The following is a 22,200-nucleotide window of genomic DNA, read 5'->3' as shown; positions in this document are numbered from 1 at the left end:
GTTTTACTGAGCATCTTACAGAACCAGCCACAGTTCTTCTGGACACTGTGACGGTCACACTCGCTTCGTAATTTTGCACCAAAACCCAGCAGCCTTCATAATGTTTTCTTTTTTAATCTGAAAAGTGCTCTCTTATGTAACATGCTGCTCAGATACAAACTTTTTTTCTCTGTAACATTTAATTTTGTGCTGGAAACTGAACATTTGGACTCTAAAATATTTTTGTACTGATTCGATAATGTAGAAACAGAAATCGATAAAGTTTGTATGAAAAAAAATAGGGGGACTAAGACTTTTGCACAGTAGTGTATATACACACAGAGAGAAAGAGAATTTAATAATGATCTCTGTGCTTCGGTGCTTTTGGGAAACCGAACCCAGGACAGTAATTTTCTTACTCTCGTTTGGACTAGCTGAATAGCAGCGGTGCTAAACGTGAAGTTTATTGAGGAAGCAGCTTGTGTCCCAGCAGCAGCAGGGTGTAATACTGCACAGCAAAGCACAGCTGATGCTAAAGCACTTCAATTTCTTACTAATAAACACAAAATAACCGCTTCACAAAGAAGGTTCCTGAAGCTGAGCCTTCTGTATATCAGTGTGTATACTGTTTCTAGATTAAACACTTAGCATTTCTCCTCTAAAGCATCTCCACTTCTGAGGTGAAGATTGTTGGGTAACACTTTCTGTGAAGCATGCATCGATAGGCTGACATAACCATGTTATAAACCGGCCATGACAGAATTTATACTCTATGATCGTCAGGTTTATTACTGCGACAACTTTCTTTATGTTTGATGTTATGATAGCTAGCTAATGTTACAAGTGGGCTAGTTTGCATAGGTTTTTATGACATATGACGTATTGTATATCATCGCTACAACAATTACTCATTTGTGATCAGCTAGCAGATTATAATATGTCTCTGTTTCGATAGTAACAGTTCATTCAGAGGGACTTGTACAGCAGATGTGCCACATAAACTAATAATAATTAAAATAGATTTAAAATATGCTGCATTTAAGAATATTAGATACTGTAATCTTTTGACATGATGGATATGTTTTTTTTTTTTTTACTATTTGTAAAAGGATTCTCCAGTGTCGGTGCTTTGTAGCAGCCAGTTTTTACTTTCCAGTTTCTCTGTAATATGACAAGCTGTGATTTTGTTTGTCTTATTAATTTTAAGAGAGAAAAAAAAAACAGAGAGGCTGGTGAGGGAAAGACTGTTTATAGCTGCTATAACATAAGTGAGAACAGGTACGAGCTTGTTTAAATGTAACTACAAATGCAGTGGCGTGCACAGATAGACACGAGGTGGTGCTCAAGCACCTGCCCCTCTGCCCTCTGTCCAAAAAAGTGCCCTTTTGAAATTTTTTTTTACAGTTTATAATAATAATAATAATAATAATAATAATAATACATTTCATTTATAAGCGCCTTTCAAGGTACCCAAGGACACTGAACAGTAGAAAACAAACAATAAAAGCAGAACAATAAAATAACAATAATAAGAAATCAATAATAACAATAACAACATTATTAAAAATTAAAGAGAAAAAGCCAAGCTAAAGAGATGTGTTTTTAGCTGTTTTTTTGAAAGAGGACAGTGTTGAGTGTTGAGCATTGGCGTAACGCTAGTGGCAGGGCATTCCACAGCTTTGGGCCATTTACACTGAAAGCTCTGCCACCCATAGAACAGAGCCGAGAGTAAGGGACTGCTAATAGGTGGGCATCTGTAGAGCAAAGATTTAAAGGTAACTGATATGGAGTTAGGAGATTTGATAAATAGGGAGGGGCCAGGTTATGTAGGGATTTGTAAACAAGTAAAATAATTTTGTACTGAATGCGGTATTTAACTGGGAGCCAGTGCAGGTTGTATAGAACAGGCGTGATATGATCCCAGGGCCTGGTGTGAGTGAGTACCCTAGCAGCTGAGTTTTGGACATATTGCAGCCTATTTAGTCACTTGGCTGGGATGCCATCGAGCAGGGCATTGCAGTAGTCCAGTCTTGAGGTGACAAAAGCATGTATAAGTGTTTCAGCTGCTGATGAAGTCAAGGAGGGACGGAGTTTGGAGAGACTTTTCAGGTGAAAAAAAGCTGTTTTAGTGATACTTTTAATGTGTGAATCAAAAGAGAGAGTACAGTCCAGAATAACACCCAAATTTCTTACTTCAACAGTAGTGGAAGTGAAATAACCAGGAATAGATAGCTGTGAGTGCTCCAGTTTTTTCAAGATAGAAGGGGTGGAAATGAGGATGGCTTCTGTTTTGTCTTGATTTAATTTAAGAAAATTCTGCACCATCCAGTTGTTAACAGCATTTAGACAGTTGACGAGATTGGACAGTTTACTGAGGCCAATGTCGACATGATCTTTTAGAAAAGCCGCGGCATTAAAAGCGTGTGTGAAAATAATGTCCCGATGTGTGCCCCCTCCGCACACACACCGGACCTCTGTCTGTCTTGCTCTGTCACGTGAACAAGCGTGCAGTGCATTCAATGTGAGGTTGCAGCAGCATAGCGTCCTGGAAGCCACGGCCTTGTCGTAGCGCAGACAACACATCGGGCAGTCAGTCAGCTCTTCCTCTGCCCCACCAGCCAGGTAACACATGAATCGAGTGAAAATGTATTGTTTGCCCTCTAAGCCCAAGCTGTAATTATTTTGTCGTGAAGTAGCCCGTCGCATACAGAAACAACTGCACATGGCAGCCTTTGCCAGCTTATTTGCTCCCTTTCCATATGGAGAAACAAACTGAACAACATTTTAAATGTAGCCTAAACCATTTAGGCAACCCCACTCTCCATCAATTCCGACCTGTTTTTATAACATGATTAAGAATATCTCGGTATGCACGCCGTTATGCAAATAAAGGAGAGCTCCGTTGAGCCCATTGAGTGTGTATATTTCGTTACAAATTTTAAGATGATCTCACGGAAATTTGTGAATAAACACAGTCTTGAGACTCAAGTCAGTGACGGGAAGATCAGACTTTCAGACTTTATCAGACTTTTTAAAGATGGAACTACAGAAAAATACCCAAAACTTTGATATGATTATGAACACAAGAGGAGGGTTAAATCTCAGACTTTTATAATAAGGTGTTCCACATGCGCAAAAAAGTGCCCTTTTTCCCCCCAGAGCACTCGCCCCCCAAAATGTCTGTGCACGCCACTGTACAAATGGATAAAAAGTATGATGTGAGTTGTTTTTTTTTAATAAATACTAAATTGTAATAGTATAACAGAAATAAACAGTTCAGGACATGCAAGATAAAGCATGTTGACCTTAAGATCTACCATTACTATGAAGCACTAGAGGACACTTTGCAAAAAAAGCATGTGATATAAGCAGACGGTTATCTGCAACACTAACATGACAAGCCTGGATATGATGATGTGCCATGACACGGGTTTAACATGATTGTGTCAGGTTTATGAAGTTGACCGTAAAAGGTTACACTGGGAAGTTATTAGTTAAAGGTGCTGACTGCAAAGTCATCTGAAATTTTCAAAAATTTTTTATTGTACATGGCATTTTCCTATATCTCACAAGAACAATATCATGCGGATGAGATGTGATCATTCTGATGTCCTGAGGGTCGCTTTTCTCCGTTTTGGGACCGTTTTCCTCCCTCTTGAGGTAAACAGTATGGTCCTACAGAAACAGCCGAACGTGAGGAGCTTTAACTAATTAGCATAACTACGGAACTGCATGACACCAAGATGGCGACACACGGAGAACATCATAACTCTGCATCGACTTCGGAGAGTTTTGAGTCACAGGGATGTAATTTGTGGCTGACGTTCGCGAATAAATCTGTGAAACAAAAGATGAATATATCTTTTCTCTGTTACTGCTTTTGTGTTCTCGTTTCTGTGTAAGATTAAAACATTAGGTGTAGAACTCCATACTTGCTACTGTGGAGTCAAGCTCATGCACTCTAAGGCTAAGATAGCTAAGCGCTAGCTAGAATAATTTAGTTATCTGTCCAGAAAAATGACATCATCTAACCTTGCTCTATCTTGTGGTTGCACTCATTAGGCAGGCTTTCTTTTTCTTTTCTGCTGGCTTTTAGCTGGCAGGAGAGCCGAGTCCATGATGTTTGTCCACACCAACTTGTTTTGGTTAAAAGTAGGTCAAACACGCCCCACGGCAGTCACATAATATTGTTGCTCACTTGCTTCGGTGATCTCCAAAATCGTAAAATGCAGGACGCTCTTTATCTCGGCAAAACACCTACACATGGGATACACGGTGTGTGCAGCAGCGAAACATCTCGAAACTCCAACAGCAATAGAAATCGAACATTTTGCCCAGAATTCAACTTTGCAGTCAGAACCTTTACGTAGCGATTTATCAAAACGGCAATGAAAAAAACAATAACGTTTCAGAAGAGCAGCAGGGGGTCAAATACTTCTGCTTCACTTCAAAGATATGAAAGGTGTCGAAGGTTCTTAAAGTGCAGGTGAAGCGATTCTACTTGCTTTCATATATAAAGTACAGAGTTGCATGTTCCTTGGAGATCTCATCTTTAGATGACTTCTGAAGAATGAAAAACAAAACAATAAAAACTGGGTCAAGCTATCCAAGAATGTGAAACCATTCAAAAATAATCTACCTGACATTACAAATTCACCATCATATCAATACCAGGATCTATAAATATACATGATATGCAAATTGGAAAGATTTTCTTGTCATTCTGCTAGCCTAAATAGCTAACCGGCTAGTTAGCTGCTAATAAACTCACGCACATTTGTAGCAAGTTAACACAAGTGGGGTTTTAACACCAGAGTCTTTATTTTTATTAATTATTATTGCCAATTTGTTACTGTTTAATTAAAATAGAGCCAACCGTCGGCTTATTTGTCAACCTTTATTTATCACTCACCGGCCACTTTAATAGGAACTTGTTCTTGATTCTAAGATTCCTGTTCTTGGCTGCAGGACTGGAACCCAATGTGTTCTTCTGCTGTTGCATGCTGAGATGCTTTTCTGCTCACCGCGGTTGTAAAGAGTGATTATATGAGTTACTATATCTATCCTTCCTGGCAAAAAAGCTCAGACCAATCTGGCCATTTTCCTCTGACCTCTCTTATCAACAAGGCGTTTGTTTCCACCCATAGAACTGTCACTCACTCACTCAGTGTTTTTTGTTTTTCGCACCATTCTGTGTAAACTCTAGAGACTGTTGTGTGTGAAACCCCCAGGAGATCAGCAGTTTCTGAAATACTCAACCCAGCCCATCTGGCTCAAACCAACACCCATGCCACAGTGAAAGAAAATCACACTCTGAGATCACAATTTTCCCCATTCTGATGTTTGAAGTGAACATTAACTGAAGCTCTTGATTTGTATCTGCATGATTTGATGCATCGTGCTGCTGTCAAGGGATCGGCTGATTAGAGAACCGCATCAAACAGCAGGTGGATATGTGGGTGTTTCTAATAAAGTGGCCAGTGAGTGTAATATGGTTAGTCACTAATATTAGCTAGAAAAGCTCATTCTGTGGATAAATGATGTCAGGCATCATGTTATCCTTTGGTAATTTGCATACTGGAAGTGATTAGTTATTCGCCTGTGTTGTGACATCAAAACCCAAGCTCTTTTGAATCACCTTTGTGGTTTAAATGGAAATATAACCCAAGAACCCATCAGAATAAGCTGGTTGAGAGAGATTCGTCAAACTGTATAAATCAAGCTTTTCAGTTTCAGGGAAGTTTAAATTGTTATCTCCATCGGTGGCTCCTGGTTAAAGCTAATTGACCGATTGACTCTCTGTGCCATTATAGTTTACTACGTCATGTTACAGATGTTCCTGAAAGCATATTTTTAAAAATTATTTTTGGGTCCTCACCTGCCCTTTGATGGGCCTGTATCTCCTCCAAACCCGTGAGGGTGCGAATAGACCTGCGCTCCTTGAAGGCCACCGTGGGAAGGATGTCCTCCTCGTTGGCTAAGCTTATCATGGAGCCCTTGGCTGGGCTGGGAAGCTTGATCACTTCTTCTAAGGGGAGGCTGTGGAGGGGTTTCATGTTCTCATTCAGCGGCGTGGACGACAAGGCAGGTTTCTATGAGACAATGTCAGTATACGTATGAATACATGGTTTTCTTACGATCACAAAATTGTGGAGAAACATTCCAGTAAGGATGATTCTTTTTTTTTACCTTTTCATTTTATTTGTTCATTATAAAGGATAAAGACATAAAAACGAAGGTGACCTTAGTAATATCTTTGCTTCTGCCACGTAGAGAAAATATTACACATCTGTGGTTTTGTTCAAATTAAAAAAGTAAAAGAATAATACGTAATTCTCTTTATTACCTTCTCAGCATCTGTCTTCCTTGTTCTTTTCATAATTTCTTCTAACCGCTGTGGAGACCAATATAACATATTAGCACATAAAACAGCTCTTTGTGGCTTTTTCACTATGCAGATTGAGATGGTTGCCCTGTAATTTTCTAGGATGTGAGATATAAATACAGTGGATGAGGCCAGCTCTCAGTCTCAGTGCTCGGGATGACCTACATTCACTCCTGAGCTGATGGCCAGCTTACCTTCTTTCTCTCCTGCCGTTCGGTTTCCTCTCTCTGGAATCGTGTCACTCTCTCGAGCCTCTGCCTCTCTTCCTCTTCTTCTTTCTGAAAGAAAGGACAGTATGTAGTACCTTTGAGAAACGTACAAAGGAAGTTGGATGCATACTGAGCTTCGTTACTGAAGTTAAAGGAGCAGTTTGAGATGTTTAGAGCCCTCTGCTGGCTGTGATGTGAACTGCAACAGCAATTAAAACATGGATCACTACTATGGATTTAACATTCTTATGTGTTTTAAACTATGCATGATTATGAGTTGGCCTTTTTTTACAGAAAGCACCAGACATAAGCAGCTTGTTTTGAGATTAGGGGTGGCGCTAATTCCAGGTCCAGAAAAAAATGGCAAATATAGGTTGCATTCAGTCACGTGACTTTTTCTTGCAAGTTTACTTCCAGTGAATGAAGTGGTGGGCAGGCAAAAAGATTCGGCTGCCGTCATGTAAAGAGCTAGTGAAACCGTCTCCAACTATTTTCGCAGTTTAGAGACCAGTGCACGGTCAAGATACCTTCAAAAAGTTGCTCTTTGTAATGGGATAGATCCTTACATGTTATTAAAGAAGGATTTTTCCTATGAGTTGGAAAATTATCCATCCATTGAGTTCCCTGATATCTCAAACTACCTGGTGCTGCAGACCTCGTTCTACACGGACAAACAGATGAAAACCTGGAAGAGCATGGAGTACAACTTTTTATATGTGGCTGGGTTAAAGATCTGTGGATCAGGACACTAGGAGGTAAATCCTGTATCATTTATGCTAGGGTAAGTAGGGCTTTTTGGGCTTCTTGTACGTGTCTTTGTGATGACTGCTAGGAAGCTACAAGTTTTAGTATCGGGTATAAACAAACCACAGCCGCTCAATTCTCAATCCTCCCTGCCCTTCTCTTCCAGCAAACAATACATTTTTTAATAATAATTATTAAAACAGAGAAAATGCAGTGAGAATAAATAAATGCTGCATATCGTCAAGATTGCTAAGACATCCTGATAAATAAAGTACGCGTTAGTTTACAATATGGCGACCACAATCAAACAGTACACAAAAACACATCTGAGGACACAAGTGTCTCCTGAACTTCAAAATATCATGAAATAACAGAAAATGGTGAGAAAAGTGACTTGCGAATCCAAACAAAATAAATCGGAGGAATTTACAAACCTTTCACGAAGTGATTACTGAAAACTTGAGCGTTCTTCGACTCGGCTACCTTCCATCTCAGTGAAAGGTTCAAGAGCCACCTTTCTCGTCATCTTTTGGTAAAATCCTTTGCTCTTTCACCTTTTTTATCCCTTCATAGGAAACCCGGAAGAAACTTTTATCAGTTTCACGGTTTGTTTGATTCGAACAGAGCACAACAATGCAAGCGCAAGGCATTTTAACGACCAGCAAGGCACCCCGGCGATAGTAACACTTTATGAACAGTGAACTCGGTTGACCACCACTTCATGTCTTGCGTACAGTGGTGCTTGAAAGTTTGTGAACCCTTTAGAATTTTCTATATTTCTGCATAAATATGACAGAAAACATCATCAGATTTTCATACAAGTCCTAAAAGTAGAAAAATAGAACCCAGTTAAACAAATGAGAAAAAAAATATGATACTTGGTCATTTATTTATTGAATAAAATGATCCAATATTACATATCTGTGAGTGGCAAAAGTATGTGAACCTCTAGGATTAGCAGCTAATTTGAAGGTGAAATTAGAGTCAGGTGTTTTCAATCAATGGGATGACAATCAGGTGTGAGTGGGCACCCTGTTTTATTTAAAGAACAGGGATCTATCAAAGTCTGATCTTCACAACACATGTTCGTGGAAGTGTATCATGGCACGAACAAAGGAGATTTCTGAGGACCTCAGAAAAAGCGTTGTTGATGCTCATCAGGCTGGAAAAGGTTACAAAACCATCTCTAAAGAGTTTGGACTCCACCAGTCCACAGTCACACAGATTGTGTACAAATGGAGGAAATTCAAGACCATTGTTACCCTCCCCAGGAGTGGTCCACCAACAAAGATCACTCCAAGAGCAAGGCATGAAATAGTCAGCGAGGTCACAAAGGACCCCAGGGTAACATTTAAGCAACTGAAGGCCTCTCTCACATTGGCTAATGTTAATGTTCATGAGTCCACCCTCAGGAGAACACTGAACAACAATGGTGTGCATGGCAGGGTTGCAAGGAGAAAGCCACTGCTCCCCAAAAAGAACATTGCTGCTCATCTGCAGTTTGCTAAAGATCATGTGGACAAGCCAGAAGGCTATTGGAAAAAAGTTTTGTGGACGGATGAGACCAAAATAGAACTTTTTGGTTTAAATGAGAAGCGTTATGTTTGGAGAAAGGAAAACACTGCATTCCAGCATAAGAACCTTATCCCATCTGTGAAACATGGTGGTGGTAGTATCATGGTTTGGGCCTGTTTTGCTGCATCTGGGCCAGGACGGCTTGCCATCATTGATGGAACAATGAATTCTGAATTATACCAGCAAATTCTAAAGGAAAATGTCAGGACATCTGTCCATGAACTGAATCTCAAGAGAAGGTGGGTCATGCAGCAAGACAACGACCCTAAGCACACAAGTCGTTCTACCAAAGAACGGTTAAAGAAGAATAAAGTTAATGTTTTGGAATGGCCAAGTCAAAGTCCTGACCTTAATCCAATCGAAATGTTGTGGAAGGACCTGAAGCAAGCAGTTCATGTGAGGAAACCCACCAACATCCCAGAGTTGAAGCTGTTCTGTACGGAGGAATGGGCTAAAATTCCTCCAAGCCAGTGTGCAGGACTGATCAACAGTTACTGGAAACGTTTAGTTGCAGTTATTGCTGCACAAGGGGGTCACACCAGATACTGAAAGCAAAGGTTCACATGCTTTTGCCACTCACAGATATGTAATATTGGATCATTTTCCTCAATAAATAAATGACCAAGTATAATATTTTTGTCTCATTTGTTTAACTGGGTTCTCTTTATCTACTTTTAGGACTTGTGTGCAAATCTGATGATGTTTTAGGTCATATTTATGCAGAAATATAGAAAATTTTAAAGGGTTCACAAACTTTCAAGCACCACTGTATCTAATGAGGCGGATGTGACGTCGGATGCAAGCAACCTATTGTGAATCATGCATTTTGTAGCGGATCTTTAAAAGTATGTAATCATCATAGGTCTAGAGGCACTTTTGAAAATGACAAACCGCACCTTTGTATTACGGGTAAAGTAGAAATAATGATTTTATGGTGAAGGTTTTCTGTAGGTTTATACGGATTAAAGCATCATTCAAGTGAGTGATAAAACACAGAAACTCCTCTGTCCTCTGCCCTGAAGCTTTACCTCAGACTGACACTGAATGAGAGAGCTGACACTGGAGACTCCTTCCATAAATTTTAAACAAACATCTTCTTCCAGAAAATTTCGCCATACCACCAATTTATACGGGTTTTTTTAATGTGACATGTCCGTCGTACAAATCCCTGTAAATGTGCTGTTACTATAGAAACGATAAGCTATTCGAAGGAGCGTATTACTTTAAATTTGTAGCCGCACTAGTGTCAGAGTACTATATCTACCTTCTGACCAATCAGACTGGAGAATTCAACACCACCGTGATACACAAGTTTATAAACACATCTGTGACCTGTTGCTGAAGTCTCCTCTCTTCTTCTCTCTGTCTCTGAGCCTTTTCCTCTTCTGCCTTCCTTCGTTCTTCCTCCTCCCTCATCCTTTTCTCCTCACGCCGGGCCTCTGCCTCATGCCTTACTCGCTCCTCAGCTCTTCGACAGGCTAATTCTTCTCTCCCTCGCCTGAAAACACACACAGACATGCATTTACTATATAAAGAAATAAGCTTGCAGGAGTATGAATTCTTGACAGTATGGGTTCTCTCTCTCTCTCTCTTTCCCCTTACTGCTCTGTTTCCTCCCTCTGCCTGCGTTCTTCTTCTTCTCGCTCTCTCTGCAGTCGAGCTTGTCGTCTCTTCTCCGCCAGTAGACGTGAAGCCTCTTCAGGATCTGTGGTTCCTGCTGAGGGTCTGCTCTGAGTTCCGACACTCCGCTCTATAACAACAACAACAACAACAACGACAACAACAACAACAACAACAACAACAACAAAGAACAGCTGCTTTGACTTAAAAAAGCACAGATGCTTCACCTTGAACGAATAACCAAATTGTTTTACTTGATTGTGAGGCAAGAAATTAATTGTGCTTAGTTTGCAGCTACTATAAAGAAAAAAGAAAAAAAAAAGCCCAAACAGGAACCAATGGAACTTGGGGTTATTTATTTTTCACCACATTCAGAGATGACTGTAATGGTAAAATGCACGACGGTAAAAGTGACCGCATCATCATTACAGCACATAACAACACCACTGTTAACGTTAACATGGAGGAAGTGCTCTAAGTAACACTACTGACAAAACATTTCAAATTTCTCCTCTTGCCAATGATAGAGACAAGACAGCAGATTGAAGATATTAATTTTAAGGTCACTGCTGACCAAAATTATTATAAAATTTAAAAAATGTCAATTTCTAGTTATACTCTATTTGATATATTCTCCATTTTTCCTTCACAGGAGCATCTCTGGACTTTCAGATTTCTTGTTAACGTCACAAGCAATGCTTTTGTAACTTCAAGCTGCTATAAGAGGAATTAACTTGTTTCATGTGCATTTCATAACATTAAATGTATACTATGAGTGTAGTATAAAAGTACGGGTATGCCACGTCGCTTGTTAATAAATAAAAATTACAATCATTGGCAAAATTGATGCGGTACAAGAGGAATAAAACACTTCAAGACATGCTCTTTATAGGAAAATAATCAACTTTCGAGTGGTAACATTAACTGCGCTTCATCACACTATATTGTCGTGGATTATTTTCCTATAACGGCATGACACAGAGAGTGTAATTCCTTATGTAATGTCAGCACACAATTAGTAAATGAAATTAAATGTTGAGAAATAAAAACGCCTTTGAATGGCACAAACAGTGCCAAAAAAATATAAAATTTTGTTCTGTTTTTACTCGGTACTTTTTACTCCCAATTTCCCACAAACAGCAAGATGCATTGTGGGTATTCTGTACTTTCTATGCAAAATCATTTGGATACTAAAGTTAACAGTGCCCTAAATGTTCTCTGTTGTGCTTTCATGGATACATACCATCCATCCATTATCTGTAGCCACTTTATCCTGTTCTACAGGGTCGCAGGCAAGCTGGAGCCTATCCCAGCTGACTACGGGCGAAAGGCGGGGTACACCCTGGACAAGTCGCCAGGTCATCACAGGGCTGACACATAGACACAGACAACCATTCACATTCACACCTACGGTCAATTTAGAGTCACCAGTTAACCTAACCTGCATGTCTTTGGACTGTGGGGGAAACTGGAGCACCCGGAGGAAACCCACATAGACACGGGGAGAACATGCAAACTCCGCACAGAAAGGCCCTCGCCGGCCGCTGGGCTCGAACCCAGACCCTTCTTGCTGTGAGGCGACAGTGCTAACCACTACACCACCATGCCGCCCAGATACATACCACATGTATTGTATATATAATGGACAGTGCTGCTAGCTCTGTACCATGATCTTGTGCAGTAACCGAAACCAACCCAAATGGAAAATTTGTTGCTGAAAGGATGGATAATAGGGGAAAAAAACAGCTCAAGTTTTCCAGTACCAAAACTTTAGGAACATGGTGGGGGGAAAAAACTTATAACTTGCTAATTCTGTCCTGTATTCAAGTTTTTAAACTGGTTGTGGATCAAAAGCTGTTCTTTCCCTCACCAGTAGGAGTGTGAGAGCATGCAGGAGCAGTCAGAGGTCTGTTAGAGCCCGGGTTCTCCTGGACCAGTCCATCACACCCAACATCCTTGTATGAGCACACCGTAGCTGACTGGTTAAGCTGAGGCTGATGGGAGTTCGGCGTGCTCTCTGGCTTCGGATATTCTTCCTCAGGCAGGGGGGGCAAACACTCCTGACTGGGGGACACTCTTAGAGTCAGCTTCGGTCTAGTAACACAGAGAGAATCTGTTTATTATCTTTTTATACAAGTTAGCTCCAGTCCACTGATTTGATTGGTCAAGCGGCTTTCCAAGAATGCTGATATTTTGTGAAAATTCATGGGAATGGGACGTTTCACCGTGTTTATCACTCTGCTTGTCACATAAAACTCCACTTCGTAATTCTAACCAGTTACTATGGTAGTGTAAGTGATATCATCAGCAGGCATGGCAAAAGACATAGCAACTTTTTGAGCAGACTTTAGTGACTGTCCTTTATTTGATACGTCTCTCAAACTCACACCAGAGCTGCTGGTTTATACAAGTTACAACACAAGACAGCTGGATCAATTAATGTACCACCAGCCAACAACCGATCACTGGTCATCATTGTTTCCAACAACCAATCATTGATCATCGTTGTTCCTAATGACAAATTACTGCTTACCATTCTTCCCATTGACAAATCCCTGACCACCATTGCTCCCAACAACCAATTAATGCTCATCTTTACTCCCACTGACCAATCACTGATCACCATTCTTTCCCAACAACCAACCACTGATCACCATTATTCCTATTGACCAATCACTGATCATTACTGTTTCCAACAGCCATCAAATGGTAACAGTAACTCAACTTCATCACACCACCTTGTCATTGACAAGTTTCCTATACCACCACAAAACTGAGAGTTTTATTCCTTGGCAATCATAGAAAGAAAGAGCGCGAGACCCTGACAACAAAGCGACAGCAAACAAGAACCCGAGCAGACGTGACAGACCACTTGCCATGCTCATGCTCACTGGCACCATCTTGCTCTTCCTTCCTTAGCTAACATATAGCTTTAGTGTTTGTTCAAAGGAAACATACGTATATATATACCTCATACTTTACATAACTTATATATGACATACCCTGTTAACGAGGATATTGTTTTGTCCTCTGTCCCTGATGTGGAGCTGACTTTAACACTCGCTGTGTGAGAATGGGGCTTTTTCTGTTCTCGCCTCTCGGGATTTGAATCCTGAGACCCAGAACACACACAGAGACAAAGAGCTTCCATCACATTCCCATGTCAGCGCACATTATTAGCAATCTTAATAAGTAAAGCAGAAAGCTCACTGGTTTATTTCCAGAGGTTTGGCGGCTTCCGTCATTCACCCCGGGCCTGATGGCCTTGCTGTGTCTGGTTGATGTTCCACCAGGTTTCTGAGGACTGCTATTGCTCATGGTGTGGCATGAAACTGCACGTCGACAAATATGAACAACTAAACAATAACAATATGGGTTTTTGTTTAAAAAAGAAGCATGAAGATGAATGAAGGAAAAGAGGACAAGAGAAAAGCAAGCACTAGCATTAATACAGCTGCTTCACTTGCAGTTTTCTATAAATCTCTGGGTGATTGGGATTTGCTATTTTTAAAGAAGCAGTTTGTCAAATTTAGGGCTCGCTGCGATTGCCTTCTCCTTCTCCAAACTGACCCCTTCATTCTGTTGAAACCTATGCTTTCAGAGTCATCTTTTAATAAAAAAATAAAAAAATAAACTGGCGCAGCTAAGCAGTACTGATTCTAAAGACCCCTTGCACTGATGTCACACTTGCACTACCGTCCAAAAGTTTGGGGTCACCCAGACAATTTTGTGTTTTCCATGAAAAGTCACACTTTTATTTCCCACCATAAGTTGTAAAATGAATAGAAAATATAGTCGAGACATTTTTCTGGCCATTTTGAGCATTTAATCGACCCCACAAATGTGATGCTCCAGAAACTCAATCTGCTCAAAGGAAGGTCGGTTTTATAGCTTCTCTAAAGAGCTAAACTGTTTTCAGCTGTGCTAACATGATTGTACAAGGGTTTTCTAATCATCCATTAGCCTTCTGAGGCAATGAGCAAACACATTGTACCATTAGAACACTGGAGTGAGAGTTGCTGGAAATGGGCCTCTATACACCTATGGAGATATTGCACCAAAAACCAGACATTTGCAGCTAGAATAGTCATTTACCACATTAGCAATATATAGAGTGGATTTCTGATTAGTTTAAAGTGATCTTCATTGAAAAGAACAGTGCTTTTCTTTCAAAAATAAGGAAATTTCAAAGTGACCCCAAACTTTTGAACGGTAGTGTACATTAACAACTGTTGCTACCCTTGTCCTGGGGGGCAAGTGAACTTTGTCTACATACTGAAGACAAGCGATACTGAAGATGTCAGACGTCTGTAGTTCGAAGAAAACTACAGCTACAAAAGCTTTACCACCAGATTACTTGGATAATCTAAGTCAGAAAGAAGCGAAGGATACAGTAGATCTACACGGGAATTAGAATTTATTAGTGGTTATGATATGTACAAAATTCCTCAAAATGACTGGAGTGACGGTGTAGATTTGTGGCCTAGCATTACCTACATAGATGTTGGAATGTACACTACCATTCAAAAGTTTGGGGTCACTTTGAAATGTCCTTATTTTTGAAAGAAAAGCACTGTTCTTTTCAATGAAGATCACTTTAAACTAATCAGAAATCCACTCTATACATTGCTAATGTGGTAAATGACTATTCTAGCTGCAAATGTCTGGTTTTTGGTGCAATACCTCCATAGGTGTATAGAGGCCCATTTCCAGCAATTCTCACTCCAGTGTTCTAATGGTACAATGTGTTTGCTCATTGCCTCAGAAGGCTAATGGATGATTAGAAAACCCTTGTACAATCATGTTAGCACAGCTGAAAACAGTTTAGCTCTTTAGAGAAGCTATAAAACTGACCTTCCTTTGAGCAGATTGAGTTTCTGGAGCATCACATTTGTGGGGTCGATTAAATGCTCAAAATGGCCAGAAAAATGTCTCGACTATATTTTCTATTCATTTTGCAACTTATGGTGGTAAATAAAAGTGTGACTTTTCATGGAAAACACAAAATTGTCTGGGTGACCCAAAACTTTTGAACGGTAGTGTACCTCGTCACTGTATTTTCTCTGTTTTAATTTTTAAAAAACTTTATCGTTTGTTGGAAGAGAAGAGCAGGGAGGGTTGAGAATCGAGCAGGTGTGGTTTGTTTATACCCGATACTAAAACTTGTAGCATCCTAGCAACCACCACAAAAATGTGTACAAAAAGCCCCAAAATGCCTCCTTATCCAGGCATAAACGATACAGGATTTATTTCCTAGTGTCCTGATCACCAGATCTTTAACCCAGCTACATATAAAAAGTTGTACGCCTCCATGCTCTTCCAGATTTTCATCTGTTTGTCTATGTAGAACGATATCTGCAACACCGGGTAGTTTGAGATGTTGGGGAACTCAACGGATGGTTAATTTTTCAAATCATTGAAAAAATCCTTCTTTACTAGCGTGTAAGGATCTATCCCATCACAAAGAGCAACTTTCTGAAGGTATCTTGACTGTGCATCGGCCTCTAAACTGCGAAAACAGTCAGAGACAGTTTTACTAGCTGTTTGCATCATGGCAGCCAAATCGGTTTACTTGACCACCACTTAATTCACCGGAAGTAAACTCGCAAGCAAAAGTCACGTGACTGAATGCAACCTATATTCTATTCCAGGTTAATCACTCGCAAAGAATGACCGAAAAACCTTTAACTCTACGGATTGTCAGTGAAAAACATGGCAAGATGGTGGCCCCACATTGTGACTGTATGGCAGGCCTTGGAGAGAGCTGTTCTCACATAGCATCGTTGTTGTGGGGTCAAAGCTGGAGTGAAACAAAGGGATTAACTGACAGTTACAGATAAAAAAGGCGTACTGGGTTCTTCCTACTGCTGTGAAAAAAATCTCCTCCTCCCAGATCAGAGATATTTCCTTTCTAAAGAAATGCCCAGGTCAAGTTCCTAAGCCACAATCAGAAGTTCAAGATAAAGCTCCAGGGAGACAGTAATACATTTTATCTTTTCCTCTATTTGAACAATTGGAACAAGAAAAGCAGCACAAAAATGAGCCATATTTAAGACAGATTAAGCCTTACTTACAGGAAAAATGGTGTCTGGTTTTCCCCCAGGAGAAATTATGGCGTGATGTGTGATGTCACGCGCAAGGGGTCTATAGGAAGTGGAGCCAATTTCAGGGCAAGAAAAAAAGCTTTAAAATGAATATAATATTAGGTGAGAGGTGGGGTACACTCTGGACAGGTCACCAATCTATCACAGGGCTAACCCAGAGAGATTGACAGCCATTCACTCCTATGGGCAATTTAGAGTAAGCTGTTGACCCGATCCTCATATTTTTGGGCTGTGGGAGGAAACCAGAGCACCCTGAGGGATCCCACAAAAACACATGAAGAACATGCAAACTGCACACAGTAGGCATGGAACAATTCACCCAATTCATGATTCGATTTGATCCGCAATATTGGGTTCACAATTCCATTTTCCCATTATATTTTGAAATTAAATGAAGAAAATTTTATTACCAAACATTTATTTTCCTATTCTTTAATCAACTTAATATTTCTTTTGTTAAATAAAAAAAACATTTTTCATTTTATTAATAACCAACAATAATTATTTACTCACATTTGTAAAGGTTGGAGCAAAAATAATAGGATATTAGCTAAAACATTCCTTTAATTAAAAATAAAAAAAAATTAAAAACAAACAGGCCTTTTCTTAATAAACATTTATGAACATTTGTATTACCTCAATTTGCTTCTTTTTTTCTTTAGCTTTTGGCAGTCCAATACCTCTAATTTCCTGTTATATCTATTTGTACCGTACAGTCAATTGCACCAACTCTTTCCTATTTCAGATCTGTTTTTTGTGTGTTTTCATGGCATTATAGCTGTGTTACCGCCTATAGTGAAGTCACATGCAAGCCGTCTATTATATATTATTGCACCCTCTGCTGTCCAAACAAAACTTGCAGCTAAGAAAAACTAAGGCTACATCCACACGACAACGGCAACGAGATTTTTAAAAAAAAATATCGCGTCCACATGGACAACGGATCAGTAAAATATCAGGTACATATGGCAACGCAACGCTTGCTGAAAACGATGCAATACACATGCCACACCTCTAGGTGCACTGTAAGACGGTCCCATCGGAGACACCAGAACAATAGAAGAAGTAAGGACGCATGCGCATAAACTATTATGTGCGAGACTTCATATTAGCCACAAAGTCAGAAAAATCTGTTCGTAAAATTACGTTATAATGACCAAATACAATGAAAAGTATTTTTCCAGTCTCACCTGTAAAAGGTAATCCCATGTGATCTCGTTTGGATGGCAAACCTGTTGGTACAGTTAAACGCAGCACATGAATGAGGCATCTTTATTCTCCGCTTTGACCCATCCAATATGGCGGCGAGGATGACGTATGATTCTACGCGGAAGGCGGCGTCTTTAATGGTCCGGAATAAATTGAATGCTACACGTTGATGGATTAATTTGTTCTTCTACGCCCTTTTTGAGGAATGTATTGTAGGACTTAAACCAACATCTGAAGAGGTGAGATCGCTCCTTTTTTTCCCCATTTTTGCTGGCTGGATTGACTCTGCCCTAAGGGCTATTCTCTCTCTCTCTCTCTCTCTCTCTCTCTCTCTCTCTCTCTCTCACTTTGCACCATTACACAATAAATATTCACAGTGAAAATATTTTGTAAGCGCATTTCATGAACCAACTTATAGGATTTGTTGACAACTCGCATCGATTTCGTTACATTTCTACCTGCCGTGAAGCACATGTGGTTGTGACGTCATCATAAACAAATCTGTTCTACTCATCCAGATGACTTCGCAACGGCGCCATTGCCAGATCTTTCCACTCTGGAACCCGTTCTCAAAAGATTTCATTTTGGGGCACCCAAAATGCCGGTGCCGTGTGGACGCCAGGCCGAAACGATAAACAATTTTATCAGATTCACCTGAATCCGTTGCCGTGTGGACAGGGCCTTAGACTACACAGCCTGACAATTACTGTGCTTTTTTTAAATTTCATTTATTCAAATCGTCACAGATTTGTACTGCAATTTATTGTCACACAATATATCATTACATGCCTATCACACAGAAAAGTCCCAGTCAGCTGGCAGGTTCAAACCCAGAACCTGCTTGCTGTGAGGTGACAGTGCTAACCATTGCCCCGCTGTGCTGCCCATATGGGAATACTGTGAATCAAAACGAAGGTGTCCATGAACATTTATGAACATTTGTATTACCTCAATTTGCTTCTTTTTTTCTTTAGCTTTTGGCAGTCCAATACCTCTAATTTCCTCATCTCATCTCATTATCTCTAGCCGCTTTATCCTGTTCTACAGGGTCGCAGGCAAGCTGGAGCCTATCCCAGCTGACTACGGGCGAAAGGCGGGGTACACCCTGGACAAGTCGCCAGGTCATCACAGGGCTGACACATAGACACAGACAACCATTCACACTCACATTCACACCTACGGTCAATTTAGAGTCGCCAGTTAACATAACCTGCATGTCTTTGGACTGTGGGGGAAACCGGAGCACCCGGAGGAAACCCACGTGGACACGGGGAGAACATGCAAACTCCGCACAGAAAGGCCCTCGCCGGCCACGGGGCTCGAACCAGGACCTTCTTGCTGTGAGGCGACAGCACTAACCACTACACCACCGTGCCGCCCCCTCTAATTTCCTGTTATATCTATTTGTACAGTCAATTGCACCAACTCTTTCCTATTTTAGATCTATTTTTGGTGTGTTTTCATGGCATTAGAGCTGTGTTACCGCCTATAGTGAAGTCACATGCAATCCTTCTATTATATATTATTGCACCCTCTGCTGTCCAAATTATAAGATTATAATTCAAGAAACATTTTGAAAATTACAAACTGCATCTTTAATATACTATAAATCGCACCTTTAATGCACTCCCTCTGGTTACCTTCCTTCAGTTGTCTGCAAGGTAATTTACTCCCTTGGCTGAAACTACTTATTTTTAGTGAATTATCTTTTAAGAAGGCAAAGCTAAGCAGTATTGTTTAACAGGAGGTGGAGCCAATTTTAGGGTCAGAAAAAACTGAAAATAACATTCTCAAATGAAGAAAGTGTCCTGGACTGTTACACGGCAATATTGTGAATGCTTCACAATGTTCCTAAGATGTCACTGATTTTAAGGTGACAGTTTGAGAAACATTTTTTAAATTACAAGGTGCACCTTTAATATACTACATAATGCACCTTTAATGCACTATCTCTGGTTACCTTCTCCTCTGGACAGACATACGGCACTCCTGCTCCTGGCTAGATAAGAGATGGTAGGGGTCTGAAGGCGATTAACCAGGTTTATCTCCCACTGACTAAGAGAGCGGCGTTTAGCTGGAGAGAAGCAAAGCACAGGCACTTAAAGCAAAGCAAAGAGGAAAGTACAAGAGTAGTAAAGAACACACTAGAAGCCAAGGAGAGGGGGTTAGTCCTTTAAAGACATGCACTTGCAGAATTTTACCATTTGTGTTGTTTTTAGTATTGTACACTTTCCTCTGTGTACTTCTCTGTTTGGCTTTCTGGCTCCTCTCCATGGTCTTCTGTACCACAGACTCATACCGCTCCTGAGAGAAAAGACCAGAACATTAGGTTACACCCCAGAGTTCTAGTAAAGTCAGTTGACTAGAGAACTTTAATCGGCTCCAGCAGCATAGTTTGGGTAATAATATTTATATAGAACATCCACGTCCAAGTCAACAGCTCAAGTCATAGATAATTAAGTCCTTGTCCAAAGCCCTGGACTTCAGTACACTCTTAGAAAAAAGATCTAGGACTCGAGAACCTATGGGACGCCTTAAAGGGATGCTTAAAAGTAGAAAATATAGAACCCTTTGAAGAAGCTAAGAAGCATTATATCTAAATTTACTCAAAGAACCCCTGTTCTTTTCTAAGACTGTGGGTAAACCATTAAAGGTGCTATATGTATATTACACAAAGAATCAATGATGAATTTTTAAATGATTCTTTTTCTTCTAAGAGTGTGTTGAAACCCTTAAAGCTTCTATGTAGGTTCTATGTAGAACCAATCAACAGTGTTTCCCTATCAGAGAGAGTTCCATGAAGAACTTAACTATTCGAAGGACCCTTGAGGAACCCATTCTTCTACTATAGGACAAAGTATGTCCCTTTCAGAAAGGGTTCCAAGTCGAATGAAAAGGTTAGAAAAAAGGTTAATTCTGCGTTCTTCATCCTGTTCATTTGGAGGAACTTTTGAAGGTTGTATAAATAGAAAATCTAATCATAGCAACCAATAAATGACAAAATCGAACGCTCTTAAAAAAAATTTTAGTAGAATATTAAATTATTCTTCAGTGTGTCTATTTGGAGGACCTTTCAAAGGTTCTAAGTAGAACCCATTTTTCTAACAGCATTGAAATTACACAAAGAATTCTGAGCAGGATCTATTTAGTAAGATAAGAAACCTTAACCCATGAGGAGCCCATTTTTCTACGAGAACACCGTTAGCCACTGGCAAATGACCAAAAAAACAAAAACAAAATAAAAAACTGTGAGAAAAAAGGGGTTAATTAGAGAACCATAAAGGATTTTTAAAGGTTATATATACAGTACATCCTTACAACAAACTATTTCTTTTTGAGGGTTCCTGGAAACTTTCTTTCCTTGAACCCCTTGAGGAATTCGTTGAGACTCACTCGCTCTTCTTTGAGCCTCTGTCTGCGTTTTTCCTCCACAGCATTCCTCCTCCTCTCCTCCCTCTGCCTCTGCTCTTCCAGCTTTTTCTGACGCTCCTCCAGGTGTTTCTCATAGAACTTCCGGGCTCTTTCCTCTCGGGCCAGCCAACCACGCTCCCGTGATGCTAAACACAACCACAAGGTAACAGTTCATTAAAAAAAGAAATCCTGTGAAAATAAAAAACTTTGAGAAAATGATGCTCCTGGAATAAATACCGAGCTGTTTGAGGTGCTCCTCTCTTCGTTCCCGAGCCAGTCGTAGCCTCTCATCTACCTTCAGCGTGTGAGACTCTGTGAAACACAACTACAGTCGCTGGCTGTTGCATTCTACTTCTAATAGAACATACAGTACAAAGGTACAGCATTAATACTGACACTGGAGACTTCTTCCATAAATGTTAAATAAACATCTCCTTACAGAAAACATCACCACATCAATGATTACATGTGTTTATTAATCCGTTTACAGTACCAGTAAAAAATTTGGACACACCTTCTTCTGATTCAATGATTTTTCTTTATTTGTATTCATTAAAAGTCACTTCATGTCTTAAAGTAATGATGGATGTCTGTGGCAGCGGGGGTGTAGTTGAGCATCGGCTCTGAATGGCGAGGAGTCAGGTTGAACCAGTAGGAAACATGTGGCGAGGTGCACCTGTGTCTAATTACTGGCTGTCTATTAACCTGTGTCTCTGTGTGCCATTCAGACAGCCAGAAACGAGAGAGTGAGCTGTGACACCCCATCGCGTCTGTGTGTTAAGTGTGTTTATGTTTCATGAATAGTCACTGAAAAGTGTGAACAATAAAAAGAACACACCTGTTCTGAAGCCTGCTCCCAGTTCCTCTGTTTCCCAATGTCAAAGAGTTGTTACACTGGTGCCAAAACCCGGGACTGAGGAATGAACATCGCTATGGAGTCTGAACCAGTCAGAGAGCTCCTCCA

At 40.2% G+C, this 22,200-nt stretch overlaps 1 protein-coding gene across 3 annotated transcripts in view; it reads right to left on the bottom strand.

Annotated features, from left to right (window-relative positions):
- Window positions 1-1,212: 1,212 nt before the first annotated feature.
- Window positions 1,213-22,200, bottom strand: part of map7a (microtubule-associated protein 7a) — a 34,142-nt gene continuing 13,154 nt past the window's right edge. Inside the window, exons 3-15 of one of the 3 annotated variants that reach the window (XM_060933752.1) lie at window positions 21,474-21,548; window positions 21,219-21,382; window positions 20,027-20,129; window positions 19,786-19,899; window positions 13,723-13,844; window positions 13,515-13,624; window positions 12,383-12,606; window positions 10,495-10,642; window positions 10,225-10,390; window positions 6,559-6,642; window positions 6,326-6,373; window positions 5,858-6,071; window positions 1,213-4,542 (exon numbers count right to left, since the gene is read on the bottom strand). In XM_060933752.1, the coding sequence (XP_060789735.1) occupies window positions 4,532-4,542; window positions 5,858-6,071; window positions 6,326-6,373; window positions 6,559-6,642; window positions 10,225-10,390; window positions 10,495-10,642; window positions 12,383-12,606; window positions 13,515-13,624; window positions 13,723-13,844; window positions 19,786-19,899; window positions 20,027-20,129; window positions 21,219-21,382; window positions 21,474-21,548 (1,583 nt within the window). In that variant the 3' untranslated portion in view covers window positions 1,213-4,531. Of the gene's footprint in view, window positions 4,543-5,857; window positions 6,072-6,325; window positions 6,374-6,558; window positions 6,643-7,825; window positions 7,883-10,224; window positions 10,391-10,494; window positions 10,643-12,382; window positions 12,607-13,514; window positions 13,625-13,722; window positions 13,845-19,785; window positions 19,900-20,026; window positions 20,130-21,218; window positions 21,383-21,473; window positions 21,549-22,200 lie in introns of those variants that run through there. The other 2 variants (XM_060933753.1, XM_060933754.1) reach the window with 2 other exon arrangements.

The sequence above is a fragment of the Neoarius graeffei genome, chromosome 11 (assembly GCF_027579695.1).
Source record: "Neoarius graeffei isolate fNeoGra1 chromosome 11, fNeoGra1.pri, whole genome shotgun sequence".
NCBI lineage: Eukaryota > Metazoa > Chordata > Actinopteri > Siluriformes > Ariidae > Neoarius > Neoarius graeffei.
The sequence above is the reverse complement of the archived record's forward strand: the minus strand, read 5'-3'. Positions and strand labels throughout refer to the sequence as shown.